This window comes from Podarcis erhardii (assembly GCF_964252035.2).
Source record: "Podarcis erhardii genome assembly, chromosome: 8".
In the NCBI taxonomy this organism is placed as follows: domain Eukaryota; kingdom Metazoa; phylum Chordata; class Lepidosauria; order Squamata; family Lacertidae; genus Podarcis; species Podarcis erhardii.
In genome coordinates, this window is record NC_138499.1 from 34423750 (window position 1) to 34451541 (window position 27792).

Below are 27792 nucleotides of genomic sequence, written 5' to 3' on the forward strand. Positions count from 1 at the left end.
ATGCCAACAGAAAAAGCCACAGCACCTGCGTACTTTATAGGAAGTGTGCAGAATCATTCTGAAATATTGGCCAGTAAGCAGAGGGAAGGCGAAAATGTGCTCTAGCAGATAATGTTGGATGTAACCCTTAGTATCTTCTTGACATGGGAGGTTAGATGTTTTTGTTTAGTTGGAGGCATCTTACACTGGGATATTTTTTTTTGCTATGATACTTTATAGAAAAGAACTCTAAGCTTATTGTATTGCTTTAAATTGTTTTAAAATGCTGTACCCTAAATGAAAGGGCACAGTATAAATGCAACTGCAGTAAATAAGAAATAATTGCTCGTTTTCTTTCAGCAGATTATTTGTTCTATGCTTGGAATCAGAATGCTCTCTAAAACATTCTTTCCATTGTCCTTGGCTTCCTTCTTTTCAGAAATGAAAGGGAAGCGAGAGTGAGTGAGTGTGAGAGATTCAGTCCTGAGGTTTGACTGGCTTGCTCAAACTCCATCTGGCTCTTACATCTGCCTGTTAGCACATATGTCACATGGTAGATGACAAGATACAAAGAGATCTCATGAATACAAGGGTTCTACAAGCAGTGTGTGCAGCAAGTACTATTCACAAATCTTGTTATTGTCACTGGATGGCATGTGGCTCGCTAGGCATTGACTTAAAATGTAACATTTTATATAAAAAGCCTTTTGATATTTCAGTGTAAGACTTATAGGGAGATGTAGAAAACGTCCTTGATGGGATTAAACTATATTGTTTCTTTTTTTCCCACCCAACAATATAACAATCTAGATTTAGCCCTAGGTTAATTAAATGGGTGGAAGTCTGCATATTTACTGATGGAAAGATGATGGTTTAAATTTTATTTTAAAGAAAGTGCGTGGGGTGCGGGTGGGGAGTCTGCAAAGCATTCAGAATACTTTGCCCCCTTAGCATACAAAAACTAGCAAGTTTAGGATTTCTTATTTTCCTCTCTCAAAATGTAAATGATATAAGCCTAAACCCTTTGAAGTTTGTTTCTGGGTTGAAACTGCACTAAAAACATGGCATCATATTGATTAAATCAGTGCAACAGTGTCCCCCCTCCCATAAAAATACAATGGACACAGTCAAAACTGGTGACTCTAATCATGTGTTCTATGTGCTCTAGGCCTCTTAACAGGATTTCAGATGTAAACAATCTACAAAAGTAAATAAGAATTGTGTTGCTTAAAGGAGGATTGTGGGCTTTTCTGTTTGTGTGATGTGATATTGTCTTTATTACAAAGAGTCATGGGTTCTCATGTAATAGTCCTTAGTGTTGGCATCTTCACTGGCAGATTGACAGAAGTGGATTTATGTGTGTGGTAGAACTGGGACTGAAAACAAATTCCTGGTTTGCGCATGAGCATCCTGTTCTTTAATCCTAAAATTGCGTTGCTGCCCTCCCTACGACTCTGTGCCTGGTTAGCAGCAGTGCCAGATTACTAAATAGGCTGAGTAGACACCGGCCTATGGGCTCCATGCCTTTTAGGGACCACGTGACAATGGATCAAAATAATATTGATTTGACCTTGAAAGAAAATTACAGTCAAGCTTTCTTAGTTCAATGCTATCCCACTAGAGCAGGGGTCCCCGATATTTTGACTGTCTAGGGCAAGGGTAGGCAACCTAAGGCCCAAGATCCGCCCCAATCGCCTTCTCAATCCAGCCCGCTCCGGGTCTGGGAATCAGCGTATTTTTACATGAGTAGGATGTGTCCTTTTATTGAAAATGCATCTCTGGGTTATTTGTGGGGCATAGGAATTTGTTCATCCCCCCCCCAAAAAAAAATATAGTCCGGCCCACCACATGGTCTGAGGGATGGTGGACTGACCCACGGCTGAAAAAGATTGCTGACCCCTGGCCTAGGGGCCTCCACAGGGTTTCGTTCAGCACTTTAGCAGATCCTCAGGGTTCTAGTAAAACCCAAAGCATACCACATTATCCTTTAACCTGCCTATTTCTGCTGTGCGGTGGCCAGATGCAAAAGTGGACAGGGTTCCTGTATCTTTAACAGTTGTGAAGAAGAGGGATGGGAAAGTAGATGCTGAAACTACCTCTTTTACACAGCTGTTAAATGTGCAGGAGCCCTGTCCTCTTTGCGTCTGGCTACCCTAGGACTCAGGCTGTGGAGCTATATTGGCTACTGCATTATCTGGGCATTTGCCATTGAAAGCTGCAGCTGTAGTCACTAGCTATAGTTGGATACAACCAAACAAATAAATCATTTTCCCTAACTCACACCAAGCTGAGATTGATGGTAGAGGTGGTGGGCTTATAAGAACAGTTATAGTTCTTGCTCATAAAATCATTACGCCGATTAATACTTTTAAAATCAGTTCCTGAAAGGTATAGCTCTTTTGCTCCTTCCTCATTTTGGTCGGAATGGATGCCATCTTAAATGCACTTTAGTACTCTTAAAAAGGTAACATTTCTAGAGAAAGAACATCACATCTTTGCATGATAAAATTTAGAGTAAATGCAATACATCCAGGAATAGGTTTAGAAGGGCGGTATAATCCAAAGAGCTATTTTTGTGTTTATGATGCAGAACTTTATACAACCATTTGTTAGAGACAAAGCCAAGCAGACTATTTAAAAGCTGCCTTTTCTCTCCCCGGTTGGAGTGAGTTTCAAGGATCTTCAACAACAAAAGCCCAGGGTACATTTCAGGTGAAACCATAGAAACAGCAGGAACCCTTTTACATAAAATAGCTAAACTTTTAGTCATGAATGACCTTGACATTTAAGGCTGGCACAGTAGAACATTAGCATTTGTAATGTGAATTAGGGGTAAAATATTCAAAAGTGTCCTGTTGACTTAGATCTATTTGGAATAAAGCAATGTGTGGGATGCTGAAAATTTGTAAAAGCTTGACAGGGTTGTTGTTATTTTTAAATGTAATATTGTGCTTTTTCTAGAGTTTTGGTACAACGGTGTTCCAGCCCACTTCCATGGTTAATGGTGAAAATATTACTCTGTTCCCGTATTATTGTCACCTATTGTCAACATTAGCTGAACAGAATATAATATTAATATAAAAATACACATATTATTAAAATATTAAAATATTAATATTAAAAATACACATATACTTTCTACGTCCTGTTGTTCTCAGTTCTTTTCAGTGGTAGACCACAATATGTGTGAGAGTAACAGATGAAGATTAGAAAGAACAGCTGTGAAATCAACTCCACCAACCATCTATGGGATAAATCCACAAAGAGCAGAAACTGCCCTTTTCTTTCAGGGCAGTTCAAATGATGGGCAAGCAGTGACAGCATATTACTGTACTCTTCCTCTTTCTACACCAGCAATGGGGAACCTACAACTCTCCAGGTGTTGTTGTGCTCCAACTTCCATCCCCCCAGGCACAATGACTCATGGCCAGGGATGATAGAAACAACACATGGAGGTTCTCAACCCCCACTCTATAGCCAGCTGATGGAGGTGATCAGAAGCCCCCTCTTCCCATTTGTAACAAAACTCTAGAACAGTACATAAAATAATATGATCCTTCCTGGATCAGATCAAAGGCCCATCTAGTCCATCATCCTGTGTCCAACCATATCCGTACCACCAGAGAGTCTTGTAGAAGCACTACTGACCACTTTTATGATGCTGCAAAGTAGCAGTATAGCTCCTAGAGTTGGTGGTGGTGGTGGTTGTGTGGCCTGGCCTGGCCTGACCTGACCAGACCAGGGACGGTGCACCAATCTGCTGCTATTCCCAACCTGCTGCCTGAGGGGCTAAGAGGTAGGCTGGTCCTGTCAAAGAAAAAAAAAAAAGGGCAGGGTTCATGTACAGTAGCTACAAGGAGTAAATGGCAGAGGGATTATAATCATGTGCAACTTTTCACCACCCCATCATTACAAGCAGCACCTTTGTCTTCTGCACCTGCTTCCTCTGGGTCCCCCTTGCTTCATGCAGGATGCTATTTTAGCAAGACATTCCTTGCACCTCAATAGGTACAGCTAGTGATGGGATAGGGATGTCTTACTGTAATCCTATGAATATACATAGAAATGTGGAATGTCTGTAGAATTCCAACTCAGAAGAAAACAACTCATCCGCTGAGTTCTTTCTGATGTCACTACTGTCTGATTTATTTATATTTACTGGGTTATTTGAAGCACAGGGATATTAGTGATGGGATTTGTTTATGTTGTCCCTGATCCAGTGTGACTACAAGTGGAAGAATGTATTGTATAGGACTAGCAACATGGGAGAATTGAAGTGGCACCAATCAAGCAAGACTCAAAAGCCCAGTGAATATTATTGTTGTTCTGGAAAACATCTGGAGGGCACCAGGTTGGGAAAGGCTGGTTTAATGTGCTAAAGTATTTAAAAGTGCAACTTTCTGCTTGTCTACTCAGAAGTAAGCCCCACTGAGTTCATAAGATTGCTGCCTAAGAAACTAAATAATTGGCTTGCAATGTTTCATCATAAGCAATGAGGGAACTTTGTTTCCTGATTGGATCCTGCTTTCACCCTGCTCTGTGATGCAGTAACTGTAATTACAACAGTCCTATCTCCAGCTGATCTTAAAACAACCTAGGTCAGCTCAGATATATTCATTCAAATGGGATGAAATACTGGAGATCGGTGCGGTTATACAGGCCTCCCTTCTAACCAGCTACTGAATTGACTGAATCAAGGTCACAACAGATTCTGCCCTGAGCAGGTAGGTACAGAATTTCTTTTCCAACTGGCAACCTTTTGTTGTGGTCAAACTAAGGGACCTGGGTTCAAAACTATAAAAGGATGGAAGAATGGCAAGGCCTCAAAATAGTGTGTGGAGCCCCTAGGCCAAGCAGGTTCATGTTTCAAGTGGGGATGCAGCAATAGGATAGGAGCTAAGATGTATTTAACAATAAGGAACAACTCAGACACAACATTTATTGTAAAGCAGTAAACAAAAATGAAGGAGAATGGAGTCAAATACAGTATTATCCACAGGTGAGTGATTGTACTTTCAGGCCTATCTTTTGTTACACAGTCCTAGGCTTGAATACACATGTAGGCCTCAGTCTCACTCACTGGTTGTGGCACTGTGACGTTTGGCTGCTCTCTCCTTCCTTTTCTTGCCTGGGAGGTTTCTTCACTCCTTCTGTAGATTCTTAGTCTAGGGTTGCCATATTTCAAAAGGTGAAAATCCGGATGGATTTGCAAAATCACAAAGAAATTGAGCATTTTTTTTTTTAAAAAAGGAAAATTGGCAAAATCAACACTGCCAACATCTGATGCCATACATCCAGGTTTTCCTGGACATTTAATCAGTTTTGCACCCGAACGCTGCTTTTGGATCCAGTACTCCAAATATGTCCAGGAAATTACAGACAGCCAAATCCTGTCTATGTCCGGCAAATTCCAGTCGTATGGCAACCCTAGGCTATGGTGGCTCATTTACCAAAAGTAATAGATTTTGCATTTTGTGTATACAGTGGTACCTCGGGTTAAGTACTTAATTTGTTCCCGAGGTCCGTTCTTAACCTGAAATTGTTCTTAACCTGAAGCACCACTTTAGCTAATGGGGCCTCCTGCTGCCGCTGTGCCGCCGGAGCACGATTTCTGTTCTCATCCTGAAGCAAAGTTCTTAACCTGAAGCACTATTTCTGGGTTAGCAGAGTCTGTGACCTGAAGCGTATGTAACCTGAGGTACCACTATATTCAGTTCTGACCAAACTAAACCTCCTAAAGCAAAATATACATCAGTATGACTCTCCCCCCCCCCCCAGAATTGACCAAGGGTCATCTGGTCTACCCCTGCCAATATGACTATAAAATCTGCACCCCCTCTTTCAATTTAACAGGTGATGGGGAATTAAGGGGCTCAGTGCGAGATGGCAAATTGTTGGGGGAGCCTCCCTCAACAGAAAAGGCCAGAGTTGGGAGCAGAGTGGGCAGTGAAGTGACCTAGAAAGAAAGCAGCAAGCTGGAGCAACGTTTGAGAGCTACGTTTGATTTCTGTTTGAATCCAAAGCTGCGGTATAGGACTTTTTGGGGTGTTAATGCTGCGAAACCCCTCCATTGTAGACAGGTTGTAAATATATCTAAATATACCTATCTATTATAATGAAACCACAGTCTCTGCTGGGCCTCATTCCCAAAAGGAAACGGGAACTTACTCTAAGCGCTTGGAAGCCCTGGAATCTTGCACCACTTGGGAGTGGTATGCAACAATACAGTATTTAGCTGCAGTGGAAGATTTTGAACAATCATGCACTGAAATTGGATTAAAAAATCAGAAATTGTTCCTGTGATAAAGGGATTAAGAAAACCTATGTTTTGGACTCTGGGCATGTGAGGCCCTGGAACTGACTAAATGCCTGGTATAAGTGGCGTTAAAAATTAAGCCAGCAGTTAATTGACAGGCAGACTTTGCATTTGTCCAGGTTGTGGACCAGAGGAAGACACCATACGAAATAAACTGAAACCATACCCCAAACCCCCATCTATATTGCCAGACTAGTGTAAATTCCATACATCAACATGTTAAGAAAAAGCCAGAATACATGATTGAAATGGAGATCCAATGGTTATCACTGGCAAGCCAAATGGGGATGTGTGCATATGTGTTGATTTGACCAATTCAGGGAACTGAAGTAACACATGAAGGCTAGAGATGACATTGCATGATTGTGGTTGCTTACTGAAAATGCTGTCACCTGCTCTACTTCTCCCAGAGGGAGGAACAAGAGCCACAATATATGGGGACACTAAGATCCTCAGAACAGCAGGAGGCAGTGCTACTGATACGAGTTGCCGCACAGGACACATGTGAGTAATAACTTGGCCCTCTGGTATACAGAGTACATCAAAGAACTCACAAAAGTTTATTTTTAAATTTATAATTATTTTTTTCCTAGGTAAATATAAAAGAGAAATTGCAATATGCCTTTTGTTAATATATGATAGAATGTGCTGTCCTCAATGTTTGCTGTCTCATTTAAGTTTGTATTATTTTTTATTTATTATACATATAGCAGTGCCCACCTGTATGTTCTGAAATGTTGTAGAAGTTGTGAGCACAACTCTTGGTATGATATGCAATTAGAAAGCTGTTGGAGTGGAATGGGGTCAAAATCTAAATAAATACGATTTGTGGCTAAATGTGTGTAGAGGTGTGCACATGGTTCAGGTTCTTGATGGCAATTTTAGTCTGAAATTGCATGACTAATGTTGCATGGAAGGCACAAGACAATTTGTTGTCTGATGCGAAAGACAAGATTGATTTTCCTTATGCATTTCTTGTATAGAAAGAAGCTGACTGATTTGGCAGTTGAATCTTAATCCAACCCTGGCAGTGAGACAGTGTACCTGAGGTGGCTGTCTCACTTTGCCTAAATGGTAGGAATGGCCCTGCTAAAGTGACAGTCAATTCTATTTGGATTAGCATGTTATAGCCTTGAGTGGAAATGGTCTGAAGGTGCACGGCAAACCAACTTTACTGAAGCAACAGTCCACATCTTTTCCATGCCAGGATGGGAAACTCTCTGAAAAACCCATGTATGCCACCTTGTGCTCCCTGAATGAAAGGCAAGCTTTAATTGTAATAAATAAAATATGCTATGGCTCAAAGGAAAGTTATGGCTTGAGAGTTTTCAGCATTTAAATAGCTCACATTGATAGGTAATCTTGTCATTGATAGGTAATCTTGTAGTTGATAGGTAATCTTGTCAGTTAAGATAGCTAAGCAAATTAGCTCTTTTGTTGTGTCATAATATGTTCCCTTGTGACCTTTTTTGGTTCCTCGCAGGTAAAGGGTCAGTTCAATACTTTTTTTTCCATTCTTCTGGTGCTTTTAATGGAGGGAAATCTGCTGTTGGTGCATTGTTCTCACACCCTTTAAAACGCTTTTTTTTTTAAAAAAGTAGCTTTGTGGCCTTATCTTGGTGTGCTGTCTCAGGTGCGCAGGAACTAGATTTTATTATACTGTTAAATTAATTTCGCTGTCTACATATGTATTATGATTACGGCTACTCCTACTAACTGTAAAACAGAACCGCTCTACCCATAGCGAGTTTACTTTGAAGGGACTCCCGCTACATTCAACGGGTTTCCCCCTTAGCGTGTATATAGGACTGCATTTCTGGGATGGATTTTTTGTTTTATTATCACTGGAACAAGCCCACTTCAGCCGAAGGGCGGCGAGGGGATTTCGGCTCTGAGGAGAATGCTGGTGTGTTGTGTGTGCTCGCCACGGAATCTTCTATGGGTAGGGCTCTCTCTCTCTTCTTTTGCCCCTTCCGGCGGGAGTTCCTCTCTGTGGCGGTTCTTCGCCAGCCCCGCGGCTCCCTCTCTTGACTCCAGGGGAAGCCAATCTGCGTCCCTCTTGGAAAGGCAGGAGCAGGTGGATCGACACAGCCGCTGGGAGACGTTTCTCCTCACAAAGGAGAGGGGAGGGGACGGAGTGCGCCTGCGCGCTCCACGCGGCCTCGCTCCTAGAGACGGCGCGGGGGGGGGGGGGAGGAAACTCCGCATTGAGTGTCAGGCCGGGTGAGGAAGGGAGTTCAAGGGGAGACACTCGGGAGTCGCTACCTACAGGCGGGAGCAACCCAGCTAGAGCCGGGGCGGCTGGCTTTCTGCCCTTCCTCCTGCCTCTCTCGCCTTTCCATCCCCCCCCCCCACCGCTTTCCCTCCCGGCTTCCCACGGATACGAGCCAGCGAGCTGTGTGAGTAATAGGCTGTTTCTTCATCTCGGAAGGGTGCTCTTGGATGGCGGGGAGGGATGCCTTGCATTATAATCCCTTCGCGCTTCTCTCTCTCCCACCCCCCCCCCGCTTGATTCCTCCCCCTTCCCCTGTTCCTTTGCTGGTTCCCTTTAACTTCTTCCAGGTCTGCCTTCCCTGTGAGCTTCCTCGAGGCTTAAAGTTTTGGGACTCGGCGTTGCACGGAGCGAGCCCCCACAGCTGGAAAGGAGACAAAAGCGGGTGGGCGAGGCTGGGGGCGGACACAGAGGCATCTCTTCCACCTGGGCACCGCCACTAAGTGACCAGCTTTGTTTCCGTAGGGGAAGTCGGGGAAGTCTATCCTTGTGAAGCCGGTGCACAAGGATAGTAATAGTATGGGATGTAGTAGGGAGAACTTGTGGAAATAGGAAGTCATCTAAGGTGACAGTCCTATGCACGTTTAACTGCCGATGAACTCAGCGGGACTTGCTTCCGAGGGCGCGGGTTTAGAATTGGTCCGAAAGTCCTGGAGTTTCAGAGATTAAAATATGTTACAGACAGGCTGGCATGTGCGAACTGGTTTCTAGCTCTTTGGGAAGGCAGTGTGCATGCCGCGTGCATGGAACTTATTGTGCAGGCTGCTGCATGGCAGCGGCAGCTGTCTAGTTAAACGGATTCCCTGCGCTTTCCCCTGCCTTTTAATTTCCATTTTTTTTATCCCAGTATGTAGCGATGCCTTTATATTTTAGCACAAAGCCCAGGCAAACGCTAACAAAGCCAAGCACGGAGCTTTATAAATGTTACTCTTCCAGATGGAGATGCAGATGGGCACTTTTTTCTGGCCAAACACACTGATGCATGTGGCTGTGTGGATCATTCTGTGCTCCAAGACTGCCTGTGTGAGGGTGTTTTGAGCATGAAGATATGTGCATGAAATTGCACTTGCTTGCCGTTACTGTGTACCAGTGACATACAAATAATGCTTCTCTTGTATGTTGATATTGGGATGGCACATGTCTGTCAGATATGTATTGAGATTTTCTTTATTTCCTGTGCCTATTTTTTCCCTTGTCTTTTGGAGAGCCTCCTGTGAAACTCCAGTCCTTGTTATCAGGAGCCCAAGGAAGCAAAATGGATGAGGTGCAGACAGTCTCTGATGCCTTGCTATTTGTAATTTAATATTTATTCCAGTATATTTATTTTTAGCCATGAAAATAAAGGAGTTAGTATGTTGACATTTGCTATTGCATCGGAGTTAATAAAAGGGGCTATAGTGTCTGCATAAGGACACTTATGTGTTATGCATGTGATTCTTTTATAAATATCTCTTTTTACAAAGGGTAGGCTGGTGAGGTGGGGAAAGAAATTGCTGAAATGAACCTGATTTTGCCTTCATATATTTTTGAGGGATAATTTTTTGTTGCGTTGATGCTGTAACCACTTCTCATTTATTAAAATGAATGTCATATCAATAGGCTGTTACTGCTTGTGGAGGGCAAGAAGATTCCAGCCATCCTGCTTTTATTGTTCAGGGGAGAGTGCTTGATAATAGAGATTGCTGTGTCCTTTTCTAGCCCCAGGGAGCAGCAGCTGGGAACTACTGCTGGGTGAAGCAGGACAAAAGCAGCATACTGACCTTCTTTACTTGATCTCTCTCTCTCTCTCTCTCTCTCTCTCTCTCTCTCTGCCTTACAGATTGGCAGATTTACCACCAGGAGTCTTTAAACTGGAGACAGGGAGAGGACATCCTTCAAATCCATATCCTGGTGGCCGATGATGCAAGCATTCAAGGACTCTTTCCCAGAGCTGCTAGGCTTCTCTAAGAGCTCTGGCACTTCTTTGCTGCTAAACGTGTCCAATTAATCCACGTGGGAATGTGCTTGCAGAGGGGGAGAGGCCCAGTCCCATCCGTTTATAGCTCAGCTGCTGGCAGGGGGGAACAGGTCCTTAAGCAGTACTAAGAAGGATGGAGCCACAAAAGAATCTGCTGGGCACGTGCTCTGATGCACTGATTTGACAGTGTTGGATTGTAGACTCCCTTATTCCAGAGTGGCTGTGGCTGATGTTGAAAGCCACAGTGCATGCTTGCGTGCTCATGGGATGAAAAGACAGCATTGATTTTCAACGAGATTATGCATCTGATTGGAAAGTGGTAACTCTCAGTCCAAACTGGGCTTGTGATCAGCATGCTTTTGTCAGGGATAACAAAGCAGCAGAAGCACCAGCGCCCAAATTCTCTTGGGGGACAGCAGCCAGAAAAGCCAGATGAGAGCTTCAGGTCCAAGAGCTTGCCGGTTCTGAATGGATCTGTTCCACCGATTAACACCTCTCAAAGTGCTCTCATTACAGCCAAAAGGAACTTACAGAGCTTCCAGGGGGGTTCTGATCAGAGATGTGGCCTTGACCCTGACACATTAGCACATCGCAGCAATGTTGCTGCTGCTGCTACTGCTTCTTCCAGGACTATGTTCTCTTTTACAGCTTCCAGTTTTTCAAGAATTGGGAGTTTTGCTGAAAGAACAGGTTGCAATAACTCTGCCAGCATTAGTAAAGGGGTTTCACCAGCTTCTACGCTGCTGGCAATCCCAGGTAGAAAATTTCTCAATGTAGTATTGATAGATTCTAGGTTCTTCTTGGTATGCATGTGCTTCCTGACTTTCATCCAGTCCCTTATGGTCTCTGGCTATCTGAGCAGTGTTATCACCACCATTGAAAGGAGGTACAGTTTGAAAAGTTCTGAGTCTGGGCTGCTGGTCAGCTGTTTTGATATTGGCAGCCTGGTGGTAGTGGTTTTCATCAGTTACTTTGGGGGACGAGGACGAAGGCCTCTGTGGCTTGCTGTCGGTGGATTATTTATTGCACTTGGGGCTGCCATGTTTTCTTTACCTCATTTCATCTCTCCGCCATATCAGATCCAGGAATTGAACTCTTCTGTCTCTAATGACGGCTTGTGCATGACTGGCAATAACTCCAAAGACCATGCGGAGTCGCCAGAGTGTTTCAGGGATTCAGGTGGAAAGGACCACTCACTCTATGTAGCTTTATTTATTTGTGCCCAAATTCTCATTGGCATGGGCTCCACACCCATCTACACCTTGGGACCAACCTACTTGGATGACAATGTCAAGAAAGAAAACTCATCACTCTACCTAGGTAAGATGGCTGTGTGTAAAAAACGATGTGCGTTGAAGGGGATTACCTCCCACATTAAAAAATAGCCCCAGAAGATAGTCAGCAGTGGTATTGGCTCTGCATTTAAATTTACTAGCATTTATGTAGTGTAAATGTTGCATTTAATGTTTCATAAGAACTCAGACTTTGGCAGCTGTTACCAGCTCTTCTGAGAACTTTGCTTCATTGGCTCATGGTTTGTATTTTCATCCACAATGTAGTATCTTTTCAAGTAGCGATTGGGAGAGATTTAATTAGGTACTTGATTTTTCAGTTGAAATCTGAGGTATGTGAAGATGCTTCAGTTTCAGTGGGTTGGTTGGCTAGCACTTGTCTGTCTCGGAAGACAATGGAAGAGTGTGCCTTTGTGGGTGAAGCCGAACCATTGGAGAGTTAAAGCACCTACTGTGACTGTAGAGACCAATACATGAGAGACATGCTTTGTTGCAGCTGGGGCAGATGAAGGTGTCCGGTTGTGCTGATGCAGATGTACCAGTGGCGTTTCTTCTTTACATGTGATTTTTTAAAATATAGGTCCAGATTCAACAAACGTACCACACTAGTGGAAGCCAGTGTAAGGCTCCCATTAGCACATCAGGGCTTTCCCTTTCTGCCTCCCCTAAAGCCATTCTGGAAGGTCAGTAGAACCCCCCAGAACAGCACGCAAGGGAAGATAGGGGGAATTGTTTCATCTGCCAAGCAGAAATGTTTGCGCTGATGAATCAACTAGAAGAGAGTAACCTTGAATTCTTCCCTCAGTGACCAGGTTGTTACGGTGTCTTGAGTTTTGCTTTTTATAATGCCTGATAAATAGTTCAATCCACATACATCAGTGTAACCTTAATACACCCATCATTGTCTTAGCCCGATGGTCAGGGATGATGGGAGTTGTAGTCCAACAATATCTAGGGACCCAACATCCACAGGAATGATGTTGGGGCCCAGGATACCAAAGATTATTGAAAGCAATGATGATGAAGTCTCATTATACAGTATATACCAATTTCCAGCAAAGACAAGGGTGCCTCAGTGCCATCAGCTCAGAGAGCTGAAAATGGCTGGAGGTTACAGAATCTAGTTACTCTATGCATACTTGACATTATGCTTACTTACCTCAGCCAGCATTTCACCAAAAATAGACCTTTGGCTGTGTAGTGATCTGTAATGATACAAATGTGCTTCCTAGGAAAAGTTAGTAAGATACTTAAATTTCAAAAACTACTTTTTTGACTGAAAATCAGATTGTATCAGCAACATTTGAAGGCTGACACAAAGCTGAAATTCATCCTCCAAACTGAAAACTAAATCAGAGATCAAATGTTGAAATTTAGATTTTATGACTTGGGTTTTTTGATATCTTAATGCAGTATTTTTCTTCTTAAAATTAGGGAGTTGATTATTTCTCCTTGTAACTTGATGTACTTTGAATTCATTTAAGTATGCATGGTGAATTATATCGGTGAAATCATTTATAATTACCTGAAACTACAATTTAGTTGTCCGTTTTTAACAGTACCACTATGGTACTAATGTATGCATGGGCAATATATTTGCACGCTAAACCACTAAATTTTCTTACTCTTTGTCATACTGGCTCCTACAGACTCTACTGTACTTGTAATAGCTCACTCTACTACAAGGTAACTGATTTTAGTACAAGTTGATGCATCCAGGTTCTTCTGCTTAGTCTGATTAGAGTTCACTTTTCTGTAAGTTATAAAGTCAGTTCAAAAATACTGGCAGCAGTTCAGTCTTTTCCATGTTACAGCTAGGTTCCCTGATTCTTTTGCCTATTTTCAAAAAATATCATTGGTGAAGGTGGTATGCCTTCATATTTTAAAAAAAAGCTTAAGAAAGCAAATTGTTTTATGTAATTTTAAAGAGAGCAGAAATTCTTGAAGAGATTGGCAATGCATGCATATTGCAATTTCTAAAAAAATGTTTGCACCATATAAATGAAAAAATGCTGTACCCCTATGGGTCTTTTAAAATATTCTAATATTGTCCTTTTGTTGGCAAAGGAACATTCATTATCTGTAAGTTCCTCATATTTTAAAACAAAACAAATTCCTTCCAGTAGCACCTTAAAGACCAACTAAGTCAGTTCTTGGTATGAGCTTTCGTGTGCATGCACACTTCTTCAGATACACTGAAACAGAAGTTTCCAGACCCTTCTATATAGTGAGAAGGTGGGGAGGGGTATTACTCAGAAGGGTGGTGGGAATGGATGATTGGCAGATAGCTGTGATGAGCCTGTTGACGACTCTTAACGACTGCAATAGGTCTTACAGGAAAAAGCAAGGGGTGAAAAGGTGAAAAATGGCTTTGTCATGTATAATGAGATAAGAATCCAAGGTCTTTGTTCAGACCAGGTTTCTCCATGGTTTTAAGTTTGGTGATAAGTTGTAATTCAGCAGCTTCTCTTTCCAGTCTATTTCTGAAATTCCTACTGGAATTTCCAGGTGCTACTGGAAGGAATTTGTTTTGTTTTGACTATGGCAGACCAACACGGCTACCTATCTGTAACTTCCTCATATTTTGTTACAGTCAAGTGGCAGTGAATAGTGGACTGTGTTTTCTCCTCCTTTTTCTAGACAGCCCTTCCCTAGTTCCTCATTGTTGGTTCCAACATTTTTGTTGGACTACACTTCCACCATCCTTGTCAATTGGTCGTGCTGGCTGGGGCTGATGTGCTGGAATCCAACAACATTTGAAGGGCCACCGGTACACCATTCCTGGTCTAGTAGAACTAGTAGCCTTTTTCCTAGAATATATTGGTTAAATATTATGACATTGTACTCTTGGGAGCTTCACAGATATGCTTCCCATGAGAAGGAAATTGAATTTTGAAATATGAAAAGCTTATGGTTAACATCATTTTCAGAGAAAATTACACAAACTCAGTACTGTCCAGCAGTATGTAACTCCCATTGATTCTTACTAGATGTGCATGGGGTGCATAAGATTGCAGCCACTGAGAAAATTACTGGTACTAAATTACAATGCAAAATCAGTGTTTTGATGTGAAAATAATAATTATACAGTGGTACCTTGGGTTACATATGCTTCAGGTTACATACGCTTCAGGTAAACCAGAAATAGTACCTCGGGTTAAGAACTTTGCTTCAGGGTGAGAACAGAAATCGTGCTCCAGCAGCACGGCAGCAGCAGGAGGCCCCATTAGCCAAAGTGGTGATTCAGGTTAAGAACAGTTTCAGGTTAAGAACGGACCTCCGGAACGAATTAAGTACTTAACCCAAGGTACCACTGTATAAATATTATTGCCTCCCAACCATTGTTTAGTCATTTTTGCTTTCCAGCAGTTGTTCCACAGGAGAATAAAATAATAATTAATTTTAAGAGTGTTTACTGTTTTGGGAGATGTTATTATTGAGCATTTAATAGTGCAGTCCTTGACATATCTACTTGGAAGTAATGTGACTTATTAGCTGGTAGGTGAGGCTAGGATTGCAGCCTTAGGCAATGAAATTACTTATCTATAAAGGGAAGTGTCACAGATTTGTTGATTATACTTGTTCTTCTTTAAGAATGTTAACTGAAAGAATCAGTAGACTGAAGCAAAATCCTGATAAGATACAAGTGATTTTGATAGGAAATCAAAATCAGACAGTTTTGCTATTCTAGATGGGTTCTTATTTGCTGTATTGGAGAAGCCTTGTTGTCCTAGGTTTGTTCTAGACCCAGATGACTACTAAAGAAACTCAGTTGCCTTGGGAAGAATTTATTTTGTCAGCCCTGTCCAAAGCACCATATGGTTTCCTTGAAAACAAGAATTTTGTCGCTGTGATCCAGGGTGTCCAGATGCAACAGAAGAAAGGGGTCTGCACTTTTAATAAATGCACAGAAGAGAAAAATTCAGCAGGTGTAGCTGGACATGCAAGCTGCACCTACTGAAATCCCCTTTGCTGCATAGCAAAGATGCAGAAGCCCTTCTGTCACCTGTGCTCATAAAACACTCGGAACTGAGTGCTCTACCAGGGACAGCCATTTGAAGATGCAGCTGGTGCAGATTGCTGCAACCTGTCTTCTTCCAGATGGCACTAATAGCACATAAAACCAGTACTGCAGCAATAGCACTAATGTTCAAGCCCATTTGTAATTGATTATTTTTATGGAAAGGAAGGGTAGAAAAGTAAATAAACCGGTCCTAACCTTACGAAGCCTTCCACAGACTTGAGAACTGCAAGTGTATCAGCAAGTTGTCTTCCCCGTCCCCAATGAAGCTACTTCCTTACTCGTTTGGAAGAAGCATTGCTCAAAGCTCTGTGGGTTTTTTCACCACTAGGCAGTTGATTCAGCATGGTAGAATGTGGCCCGTGCCAAAGTGTGTGTCCTAAGTACACTTTCCCAATGGATTTTCAAAACGAATACAGTGGTGCCCCGCAAGACGAAATTAATTCGTTCCGCAATTTTTGTCGTCTAGCGAATTTTTTGTCTTGCGAAGCACGAAATCCCATAGGAATGCATTGAAAATCAATTAATGCGTTCCTATGGTAAAAAAAAGTCCAAACAAAGCCAAATTTGGTACAACAACAGTTTATTAACTGCTCTTTAAAGTCACACATACTGTAAAGAGCAGTTCAAAAATTGAAGGGAAAATAAATTAACTTTATAAACATGACAGAAAAACATTTAAAAATCAACAAAGTGTACAGTACATTTTCTAAGACTCTGGGGGACCACTCGAAGAAGGCTCCTCTTCCACTCTTTGCTTCTTGGTCAAGAACCTGTCCATAGTCTGCTGCTTTATCCGCCTTTTCAGCAGCTCCCTGAAAGACGACATGACCCTCGTATCATAAAAGTTCCCAGCGTCATGTGCCACGTGCTTCTCATGGTGGTGTAGATCTGCAAAAGTCTGCACCTCCTTCCACTTCTGGCAAATGTCCCTCAGTCTTTCGGAGGACAGCCGTTCCTCAGTTGCTTCCTCCTCTTCCAGTGAGGCCTGCTCCTGCGCAGCCTCTGCCTGCAGTTCGACCAGCTCCACGGTGGTCAGCTCGTCGTCGTGCCCCTCCACCAGCTCGCAGACGTGGCAGCCTCTCCATGCCTGACCCTCTCCAGAACTGGCAGCCTCTCCATGCCTGACCACGCTGTGGATGCCAGATCTTGTCTTGAACCGGTCAAACCAACCTCTGCTAGCCTTGAAGACTTCTGGCTCGGCTGAGGTTCCTGGCTGTTCCCGGATGAGGTCAGCGTGCAAGGCCTTGGCCTTCTCACAAATGACGGCCTCAGACACTGTGTCCCCTGCACGCTGCTTCTCTTCTATCCAGATGAGCAGCAACTTCTCGACCTCCTCCAGGACAGCTGGGCGGTTCTTCACGATCCTGGTGACTCCCTTGGCTGCATCAGTTGCCAGGATCTTCTCCCTCATCTTCAGGATGGTCCCGATGGTCGATGGGTTCCTGCCGTACTCCCTGGCGATGTCCGTCACACGCATTCCGCCGTCGTGCTTCCAGATGATCTCCTTCATTTCCAGCGTCACCTTCTCCTTCTTCCTCTCGCCGGCCACCGCAGCAGCAGTCTTCTTGGGTCCCATGGCAGCACAGCTCCTACCTTCGTAAACTCAGAAACAGAAAAAAAAATCAGTGATGTGCTTCAAACCCAAAAAAATACAAAAGCAGCCAGCCACCCACCACACAGAAATTAAAACCCAGAACCAAGGCCTTGAATCCCAAGCACCCCAACCCCAAATCCAAAATCCAAAAACCCCCAAAAAAGTTTTAAAAGTTTAGCTTACCAAATGGATGAAAGAGAAGTTCTGGAAAAGCTTCAACAATCAACCACCGAAGTCCTCAGAAACCTCAAATGGCTGCAAAATAAGTTTAGGAAAAGCTTCAAAAATCACCAATGTCTTCAAAAACCTCAACTGCTCCCACAGACACGCACCAACCCACCCACAACACAGAAATTGCAAACCCCTCCCCAACTGCTCCCCCAGCCCCTCCCCAACTGCTGCAAACCCCTCCCCAACTGCTTCCCCACCCAGACAAAAAAAAATTTCAAAAAATAACAACATGGCCAGCACTCAGAAATTCAAACTCAGAAAATTTTTCAAAAAAACCACAACCTGGCCCAGTGGTCACAGAAAATCATAAAAATTCCCCAAAAAACCCCACATGGTCCCAGATTATCGCAAACCCCTTCCCAACACCAAGTCCTTGAATCCCAAACACCCCAACCCAAAATCCAAAACCCCCCAAAAAAGTTTTAAAAGTTTAACTTACCAAATGGATGAAAGAGAAGTTCTGGAAAAGTTCTGGAAAAGTTTTGGAAAATCTTCAAAAGTGAGCAAAGTCTGAGAAAAGGCTACCAAACCACGTGCTAACAGTTGCTCCTCGAAGTCAAGTCGCAACTGCAGCTGCTCAAGCTAAGCACCCTTGGTTTTAACGGTTTTTACACAAAGGAAACAAAGTCGCGAGACGTTTTCGTTTTGCGAAGCAAGCCCATAGGGGAATTCGTCTTGCGAGGCAAATCGCGGACGAAAAAACCTTTCGTCTAGCGAGTTTTTTGTCTTGCGAGGCATTCGTCTTGCGGGGCACTACTGTAGAAGGTTTGTTTATTGCATCCGGTTTCCTAGAGGATTTCATCATATTTGTTTCCTTTTAGGAATTGCAGTGCTGCTCATCAGTAAAAGCATTTTAGAATAGCAATATAAAAACGTTATAAACATTTAATAGAAATAATCAAGACAATAACAGATCAAAAAGCAGCACTAAAACGTTTCTATCAAGTTTAGAAATCCATCCAATTTGAATAGCTTGGGGAAATAAAAAAAGATAATTTACATTAGTGTGAATGCCAGGCAAGCCTGTGTGTGTGTCTGTGTGTTTGTGTGTGTGTGAGAGGGAGGGAGGGAGGGAGGGAGGGAGAGAGAGAGAGAGAGAGAGAATGAATGAATTTCCTAAGCAGAATACAGTACCACAACAGAGAAGCCCTTCTCAAGTTATCTCCTGCCTCATTACCTGGAAGAGTGCTTCGAAATATCTCTGTGCATGGGCAAGTTGGTGTGGGAGAAGATAACCATTCAGGTCCTAAGCTGGGTAGGACTTTATGTACCAGCAATCTGAATTATGCTTAGAAATTGATTTGGTAAGCACTGGTGAGATGTATTTCTAATGACCAGTCCTGGTTAGTGGCTGCATTTTGAGCTACCTGAAATTTGTGACCAGTTTTTAAAGGCAGCCTGCACTGAAGTAGCCTAGGCCAAAATTTACCAGAGCATGGACAGCCATGATCAAATTACCTCTAAGAGGGCTTGCAGCTGATGTATCAGCCTCAGCTAGTGAAAGGGTGCTCTGTGTGCCACTGAAACTATGTGGGCTTCCAGCAACCAGGCTGGATCAATGAGCATCCCCAGACTGTGAGCCTCATTCTTCAGCAGAAATGCAGTGCCCTTCAGAACAGGTTGAATATCACCTCCCTGGACAGAGAAATTACCTATTATAAAGTACCTCCATTTTGTCAGTACTGATCTTTATTCACTTGGCCTATATCCAGTCCATTACTGATTCCAAGCATTGATTCAGCACTTTAATTGCCTCACCTGAATCAGATGTAACAGAATGGTAGAAAGGAATGGTAGAACTGAATTTAATATGTGTATTGATGATACAAAACTGGAAAACAGTGGGTGTTCTCATTCAGTGGTTTCATGTAGCTATTAAATACCCTAAGAGACAAGATGGAATCCTATTGGAGTCTCAGTACCACCTTCTGGAATTGGCTTTTTGGATATGAGTGGGAACGCCATTGCTTCTAGCTCCAAGTCCAGAGAGCCTGGCAAAACACACACACAAAAAACTCCAAACCACCCACCTGGATGATCAATGCAGTTTCTGTGCAGAAACTGAGCCTAAAACCAGATTGAAATGCATCCTCTGGTTCACATATTAAGTCATCATTTGGCTTAGTGTGAACAAGGAAGCCCATCTGGAAAATCATGACTGCTTTGCTCTCATGGTCTTGCTGCTGCTGTTCTACTGAGAACTAGGCCATAGTTTGGTTTAGCGTTACATACTAATCCAGGTTTGTGGTTTGTCTTGCTCCAAACGATGACCTATAACCTAGGTTTGATCTTGGCTGGCCACTCATGGTTTGTTTGAAATTACTTGTTAAATGAGATTTTGTGTGGCAATGTAAAGAAGGGAGCCCGGGGGGGGGGGCGTTTACTGACATTAAGTAGAAGGGAGCAGAGCAGCTGTAGAAAATGTGCAAAGAAGAGGGAGGGTCACTTGGCTGCTAGAAATACAGACAGACTTGAAAGGACACCCACTGAGGCTATCAGTGCAACCCTAACCATATCCAGGGCTGAAACTAGGCTCTCTGTCACCCGGGTCAAAGACCCAGTTTGGCAGCCCACCCCACCGGATGTGTGTTTGCATACACACACACACACCCTGAACACATTTATTCCTAAAGGACAAAAAATAGGCAATTTCATTCATTTTTTCATCTTTCTCTCTGGCTGAAGCCCAGGCATGCTGGGAAGCTGGGAGCCTAATGGTGCCCCTCTGGAGGCTTCACCCACGGCAGAAACCGTGGCAGATCCCTCCTAGATACAGCTCTGCCATATCTACTCAAAAGGAAGTCATTTTGAATTCAGTGGGTCTTATTTCCAAATAAGTGCAGTTATGATTGCAGCCTAAGCCAACTTCTGGTCCAGTGGTTTGGTGGCCACACAGAATCATTATATGTGATTGAGGCTGCATGTGATTGCAGTGATTTTTGGAGCCCGAGGATCTGGTGGCGGTATTTCATCATGTGATCTGAAAAACACATTTGAGAAGCAGATTAACACCTTCCTATAGCTATCAATCAAGCAGAAATGTATTTTTGAAATTGAATTGGCTTGAGTTCACCAAGTTGAGAAAGCATAGTGTAAAACTGTTCACAAGAGATGCTACACCTAGGGAACCAAGCCCAGCCCTTTTTCCTCCTCTGGAGGAGCATGCAAGGAAATGTGATCATCCAGTCAGCCTCATGGGCATTTCCCTAGTATCCAGTAAAGATCAGATTAAAATAAAATAATGCACAACAACTTCTGAAACGTTGCTAGTTCTCAGGCACTGAAATCCAGCTTAATTAAAAAAGAAAAAAGCATTTCCGTATTTCTCGGAGGTATTGAGTTTGGTAACTCTCCAGAGAAAAGGAATACCACCTCTTTGTGGCAGTGTAAGATCTAGAAACTTCACTATTTGGAGAGTGTAAGGTCTGAAATCTGCTTGGAATATGTATATGATTAATCTTCAGGGCCTTGAAATTTCATAATTAAGGACTAGGATTTGTTATCCCTTCTCTTCCCTCCAGCCTTCCTCATACTTGAAAAACACCTCTATCTGGCAGATTGATTTCAACAGGCCTCAAAGTTGAAAGCTGCTCAGGCAGTTGGAACGTGAGAATAATCTCTGCTCTAAATGGATTAGTCAAATGAGCAGAGGGCAGGTGAGGCAGCCAAGGGCACATGATAAATGACATTCATCACGTGGCTGTGCTGTTCAGTCACATAGATGTTTCCTTATCTTATATGCCATGCTGCCTTATTTTTCAAGTTCCTAAGAGGTTAGTGGTATCAGTAGAGGTCCCATCCTCTAACATACATGTGTGAGGGCAAGGCTGTAGGACTTGCATGACCAAATTTAAGATGCAAGTCAGAAATACCCTCAAAAGTTACATGGATTATGCTTCTGACTTTGTGTGCCTGTACCTGTAGGCAGAAAGGAATAGACTTCCTGGCTGATTCAAAAATCAAAATACAGTATAACTCAGTTTTTGAATGGGGAGTGCAGAGTTTTTGCAATGTATTTCTAGTGAAGACTTTTGCGTTTTGTACTTAAATCACAGAATATAAACTTATTTCTCTAGACTATTTCCCCGGAACTTCACAACTCCTTTTCTTTGAAAAAAACATGCTTTCATACATAGTCACTTGAAAGTTTTGCATCAGTGTAGACTTTGGTCCCCCAGAATGCTTTAAGAGCTGCCTGTTACTACACAGTAGTAATCCTGATTTTACAAAACTCACCTTATATAGATGTGGGAGCTATTTTATTTATTTTCCATGTTAATCCAGCTCAGTGGGTTGAGTGGCAACGTCATATCCTCTTAAGTGCAGGCATGCAAGCTCAGGCGGGACAGCTGTTTTGACATTCCTGACTGGGTGTCTTGCTCTTAGAAAGTGCATTTGATGCTTATACATAATCTCTTGGCTGTCTGCATCCCAGTCCATCTGTCAGGATGGCGCTGTGCCAATTTACAAGGTAAAGTGTCTTTTTTAGTCAGGCTAAGGTGCCAAGCAATTATACGTTTAGCAAGATAAGCCTGCAAAGTCCTGCGGTTTTTGCAGCGGGCTTCCTTGTGGATTGTAAAGACCGTGAAAGAGTCAATCCCCTTATTGCTTGACACAGTAGCAATTTTAAAAATGCCCCGATATAAGTAGCATTAGTGAGAGAAGGAATGCTTTGGACTTTATTTACAGAAAAGAATGGCACAATTTAAAATCTCAGAACTTCAATCCCTGATAAATAACATAATGTCTGATGCATGGAACTTGTTCACAGTCAGTTCTGACTACTTCAGTGAACTCTGATCACAGAGATAAGATCTGCATCTTCGATAAGGATATTGTTCCATTAGTGGAGATTCAGAGAATTGTTTAAAATCACATGGTACAGTTGTGCTGGTGATGATAAGCAAGTCTAGCCCTGTTAAATTGCCTGGATGAGAGGCTGACTGAGACCATATATGAGCCACAATAGCAGAGTATACATGTAATAAATAAGAAAGATGTACCAATATTTCTCATTCTGATTGTAAGCCTTGTGGTGTCAAATGTGCACTTGGTGCAGTGTGTCTGTTCTGCAGTTTAGAAGGAGATACCAAATCCTACCATAAACGTGATGAGCATTAGGTACCATATTTTTTGCTCTGTAAGACTCACTTTTTCCCTCCTAAAAAGTAAGGGGAAATGTGTGTGTGTCTTATGGAGTGAATGCAGGCTGTGCAGCTATCCCAGAAGCCAGAACAGCAAGAGGGATTGCTGCTTTCACTGTGCAGCGATCCCTCTTGCTGTTCTGGCTTCTGAGATTCAGAATATTTTTTTTCTTGCTTTCCTCCTCCAAAAACTAGGTGCGTCTTGTGGTCTGCTGCGTCTTATAGAGCGAAAAAAACGGTAGTTGGATCTGCAAGGCCACAATTAAGCTGCAGAAATAGCCCACAACCCTTTTCCTTTCACCTTTCCCCTCTCCACTATTCTTCTGACTCCTCTTTTACACCTCACCCCCTGCAGAATTTTATTTTCCTCAAGCGGAATTGTTGCTGTTGACTTACATAAGAGAAAGTAAATGATTCCCTTGAACTATTATTTGGGCTGGAAGTAAATTTACATCCTCTCTCCAATGACCACGGGCATGGATAATCAAACCAACCTCTCTCTACCCAGCCTCTTGTTTGGTTCTGATTTTTGATTATGCAAAGGTGTGGCAGGACGTTGGAAACTAAGTAGCTCACTTTTATTCTTTTGAGTTGCTTTTTAGGCCCATTAAGTAGAAATGTGGATAAAGGTATATAAACACATAAATAAAATTACTCCCACTTTTTTGATGGGACTGAGGAGGAGTTAGGAACTTGCTCAAGCCATTAATTGCTGAAGTTGGCACTGAATTTGGGTTAAAGAGACCCAAGTGCTCCAGTATTCCACGAATGAAGCCTAGGGGTTTTGTGTGTGCTTCTGAGTGAAGATAGATGTAGGCCAGAACTTTTAAACGGGTGTGGAGGACCAGGTAGCTTCCTGCATCGTGTAACTGGAGAGCCACTCTGGGCTGTGCAGTGGGGCAATTGCACATGCACACACACTGCTTTTGTGTAGCCCATTTTGGGAGGTATTTGAATAATACTGCACTGAGGGACCCAAGGAAGCTTTAAAATGTTGGCAGTAGTACAGCCAAGGACTGGCTAGCATTTAATGGATGTGTGCCCAGTACATAGCAGTTCAAGGCCATCAGCAATGTCATCTGGCCCTGTTGGCTCCCTTATGAAAACAGTAATTTTGGGGTTTGACAGTGATGAAAGGCAAGCAGGACATCTGTGAGGAAATGAGTATATTGGGAGCTTTTGGCCTCCACTTCCAGCCTGACTGGAATAAACAGCAAGGTGGGAATGCATAGAATAAGATGATGAATCTTATTCCAAAAATGGAAAATTTACATTTTTCATGTTGTATTTTTGCCTGCAAATAAAATATGCTAGCTTGGGGAAGGGCTGGAACTCACTGGCAGAGCACAGACTTTGGGAGCAAATGGCCACAGGTTAAATCCTTGGTGTTTCCAAGTAGGGTTTAGAGAGACTCCTATCTGAAACCCTAGAGAGCCATTGCCAGTTTGTGTTGACAAAATAGTCTGTCTTGGTATAATACAGCTTAGTATGTTTTTATAATGGTGGAAGTACTCAGACGTGGTTCCCTACTGGCAGTCCGAAGTGATGCAGATTGAGAAGGGCTGTGCCACGCATTGCTTCTGCCTGGTTGAGATGGATTGTCCAACGGGCTTAGCAAGAAGGGTGGTTATTTTAAGAAACTGATACTTGGTAACTGAGCTATGAGATATTACCACCCTTTAAAAACTGAAAAGGCATATTCATTTGCCTGCTAATCAAGTAAAGTATTTATATATTCCTTGGTTTGGTACAGGATGGTTCAGTTGATTAGCCATTTGACAATCTCTTTTTGGCCAGCCAAATACTGGTTAAATATTTTCAAAGCATCAGCTTTATTCAAGTAACATTTTTCTGTCAACATTTTTGTTGTTGGAACAAATATACCTTAATCATCAACAGCTCTCATATTTGACTTACAGAAACAAGTCAGTTAACTGTTATGAAAAGATAAAATTCATTTTTAAATTGTAATGAATCATAACTTTTTACAATGTTATGTAAGTAAATGTGAATGATTCACAGAAGAGTTCTTATTTTTGACTTTATCCTGGAATACTAAGGTAATTTTGTATAGAAAGAGATGCATACAGAAATTTTAAAAACAAGTCAGAACTGGAAGTTTCCATAAATTTTAGGATGCGTTATGTATCATGGTGGTGATAGTAAAAAATAGTAGACTAGATTCCAAGTACAATGTACAACTTGATGTTTTAGCATCACTGATATGAAAATTATTATTATTTATTAAATTTGTATACTGCCCTTCATCCAAAGATCACAGGGCAGTTCACAACATAAAAATACAAAATGTGAGCACAGCATACATAATGTGACTGAAGGAACAGATGGTGGCTATGGTGTCACAGTCTGGTGTTCTATGTCAGCTGTCATCTATTGCATGGTTTGCACTGATTTGTCTTATGCATGCTGCCAAGCTAATCCTCTCTGTGAGGCAAGCAGCAACAGAGCACAAATAAGTGCTAAGAGTTCAGAGTTCTTTTTTTAAAAGAGAATGCAAATGTTACATATTTATTTTAAAGTATTTCTGCTGCTTCAAAATTTGCTTCAAAATTGATTGCAAGGTTGCAAAAATTAGAACAAAAGATAAAATATGAAGTGCAACATACCAATATAGACCATAAATAAAAATACATATTAGAATACTTCATATTTTATACATCATCTGTGGCATTTTCTCTCACAGATTATCACTTCTTAAACTTAATAACTTATTCCTCTCTTTAATTGGAGCTCTTCAAGTATCACTGCATTTTTTGTATCCCTAATGGTTCATAATGTTCGCGAACTGAAGGCAATAGCTTTTTCAAAGCACCCTTAGAATTTCAGTTCCAATGGCCTTGTAGAAAACCAACACAGAGTCTTGTAACACTTTACACTTTAAAGACTTATATTTGGAAGGCTGTTTTGAAATGTGGGATAAAAATAATTTAAATAAGGTTGATTCCAGAAAATAATAATAATTGTTGTGGTTGATGTTTTTTGGCCGTTGAACATGATCTACTTCCTATGTGTCAACAAAAATAAGTTTCTGCTAACTCATGTCCTCAGGGAAAGGCAGAGAAGAAGCCTCAAGAACGATGCTTAATCATATTATACAAGTTTTGCATCAGCAGCAGTTTGGGGGGGTCAGTTTAAAGTGCTAGCTCTACTCTTTATGCCCTATATGATTTGGGGTAGATTATTTGAAGGACTTCATACGCGAGGGATGTGGGACCTGTGGTCCTCCAGATGTTGTTGGACTACAACTCCCTTCATCCCTGATCATTAACCTTCCTGGCTGGGGTTGATGGAAGCCGGAGTCTGACAACATCTGAAGGGTCACAGGCTCCCAATCTCTAGCCTGCAACCACAAGGGTCTGCCTTTGGCCCTAATAAAGTGGCCTGAATAACATGCAAATTGAGGTTTGGTACAACACTTACCCAAACAGCTGTAATTAAGTGGTATACAAATTGTTGAAATAAAAATAGGTAAGTAAATAATTAAATAATAAAGCCCACATTTGCTTATGCAGGTCTGTAGCATCCCACTATTTCAAAATGTCGCTTCCAGATTCCTGACACAAGTAGTGGTGTAATCATTGGGAATTTCAGTGGACTTAGAAGTGTAATCCGAGGAACAATGAAGGAATATAAGAAGCTGTTCTTTGAGGCCCCTTCTGACTATAATTCTGTGATAGGAATAGCTTTGCCAGGCCATTTTAATTAATAGACTGCTTTAGCGGTTGCTGAAGATATGTAAAAATGTACATTAGGCAATTTTAAAGTGTGAATATAGAGGGGAAATATCTGGTTTCTTCTATCAGGCATGTACAATAATATTCTGCAGCAGGACTTTGATCTCCTCTGTCATCCATTTATGTAAAAGAGAACATCAAAGTTAAAATAGAATTTTGCCTTTAACAATTTCTTCAGTTCAGCAGATGGTGACTTTAATTAACCCGATTCACCAAAAACAGAATGCAGCACGTTCTGCATCTTTCCAGCTCAAAATATCTCAAAGGCATTTTGCAGAAGTAATGAGCAAAATATTGGCAATGCAGAGTTTGCAAATGTAGCAGACATAATTAGTTCAGCAACATTTTACACAGACTTGCGTATTTGAATCTGATTTTGTAAAAGGGTATGCCAGTCTAGCGTACCATGCATAAGCTGATCATGCTAAGAGTGCAAGTGATTGGTGAAGTGGAGATGAACAATAAATAAGCCATAGACTTAGGCTTAACTTCTTTTTTTTTTTTTTTTTATAAATATTTATTAAGGTTTTTTAAAATATAAATGCACACATCAAACAATCTTACTTTTATAACAACAAATTCTTCACTTCTTTGGACTCCCTCACGTCCCCCTCTCCCATTTACATCATTAAAAAAAAAGAATTTTTCCAAACAAATTATCAACTTGTTTACAATCTCATGTCCACACATTCCAATATAATTTAACACTTTTTCCAATAAAGTTTTTATATTTTCTTTAGTCTCACTTATCATCAAATTTAAATCTAGTTTAGTGGTGGCCAGTTTTTTATAATCTAGCATCCTTCTTAACATTCAAACAAATTACAATGTTTTTGTAGATACATCTTGAATTTCTCCCAGTCTTCCTCCATCTTTTCTTCTCCCAGGTCTCGGATTCTGCCAGTCATCTCGGCCAGTTGCATATAGTCCATCAGCTGCATCTGCCACTCTTCCAGTGTGGGTAAATCTTGAGTTTTCCAATTTTTTGCGATGAGAATCCTTGCTGCCGTTGTTGCATACATGAAAAATGTTCGATCCTTCTTTAACACCTTCTGGCCGACAATACCCAGAAGGAAGGCCTCTGGTTTCTTAGTGAAGGTATACTTAAATACCTTTTTCAGCTCATTGTATATCATTTCCCAGAAGGCCTTCACCTTAGGGCATGTCCACCAGAGGTGGAAGAATGTTCCTTCATTTTCTTTACATTTCCAACATTTATTGTCAGACG

The 27792-nt window shown here is 41.9% G+C and overlaps 1 protein-coding gene across 4 annotated transcripts in view; it reads left to right on the forward strand.

The window, feature by feature from the left end:
- Positions 1–4544: 4544 nt before the first annotated feature.
- Positions 4545–27792, forward strand: part of SLCO5A1 (solute carrier organic anion transporter family member 5A1) — a 65968-nt gene continuing 42720 nt past the window's right edge. Inside the window, exons 1-3 of one of the 4 annotated variants that reach the window (XM_081874138.1) lie at positions 4545–4703; positions 7006–7059; positions 10387–11844. In XM_081874138.1, coding sequence (XP_081730264.1) covers positions 10878–11844 — 967 coding nt within the window. In that variant the 5' untranslated portion in view covers positions 4545–4703; positions 7006–7059; positions 10387–10877. Of the gene's footprint in view, positions 4704–7005; positions 7060–8240; positions 8373–8451; positions 8695–10386; positions 11845–27792 lie in introns of those variants that run through there. The other 3 variants (XM_081874136.1, XM_081874139.1, XM_081874137.1) reach the window with 3 other exon arrangements.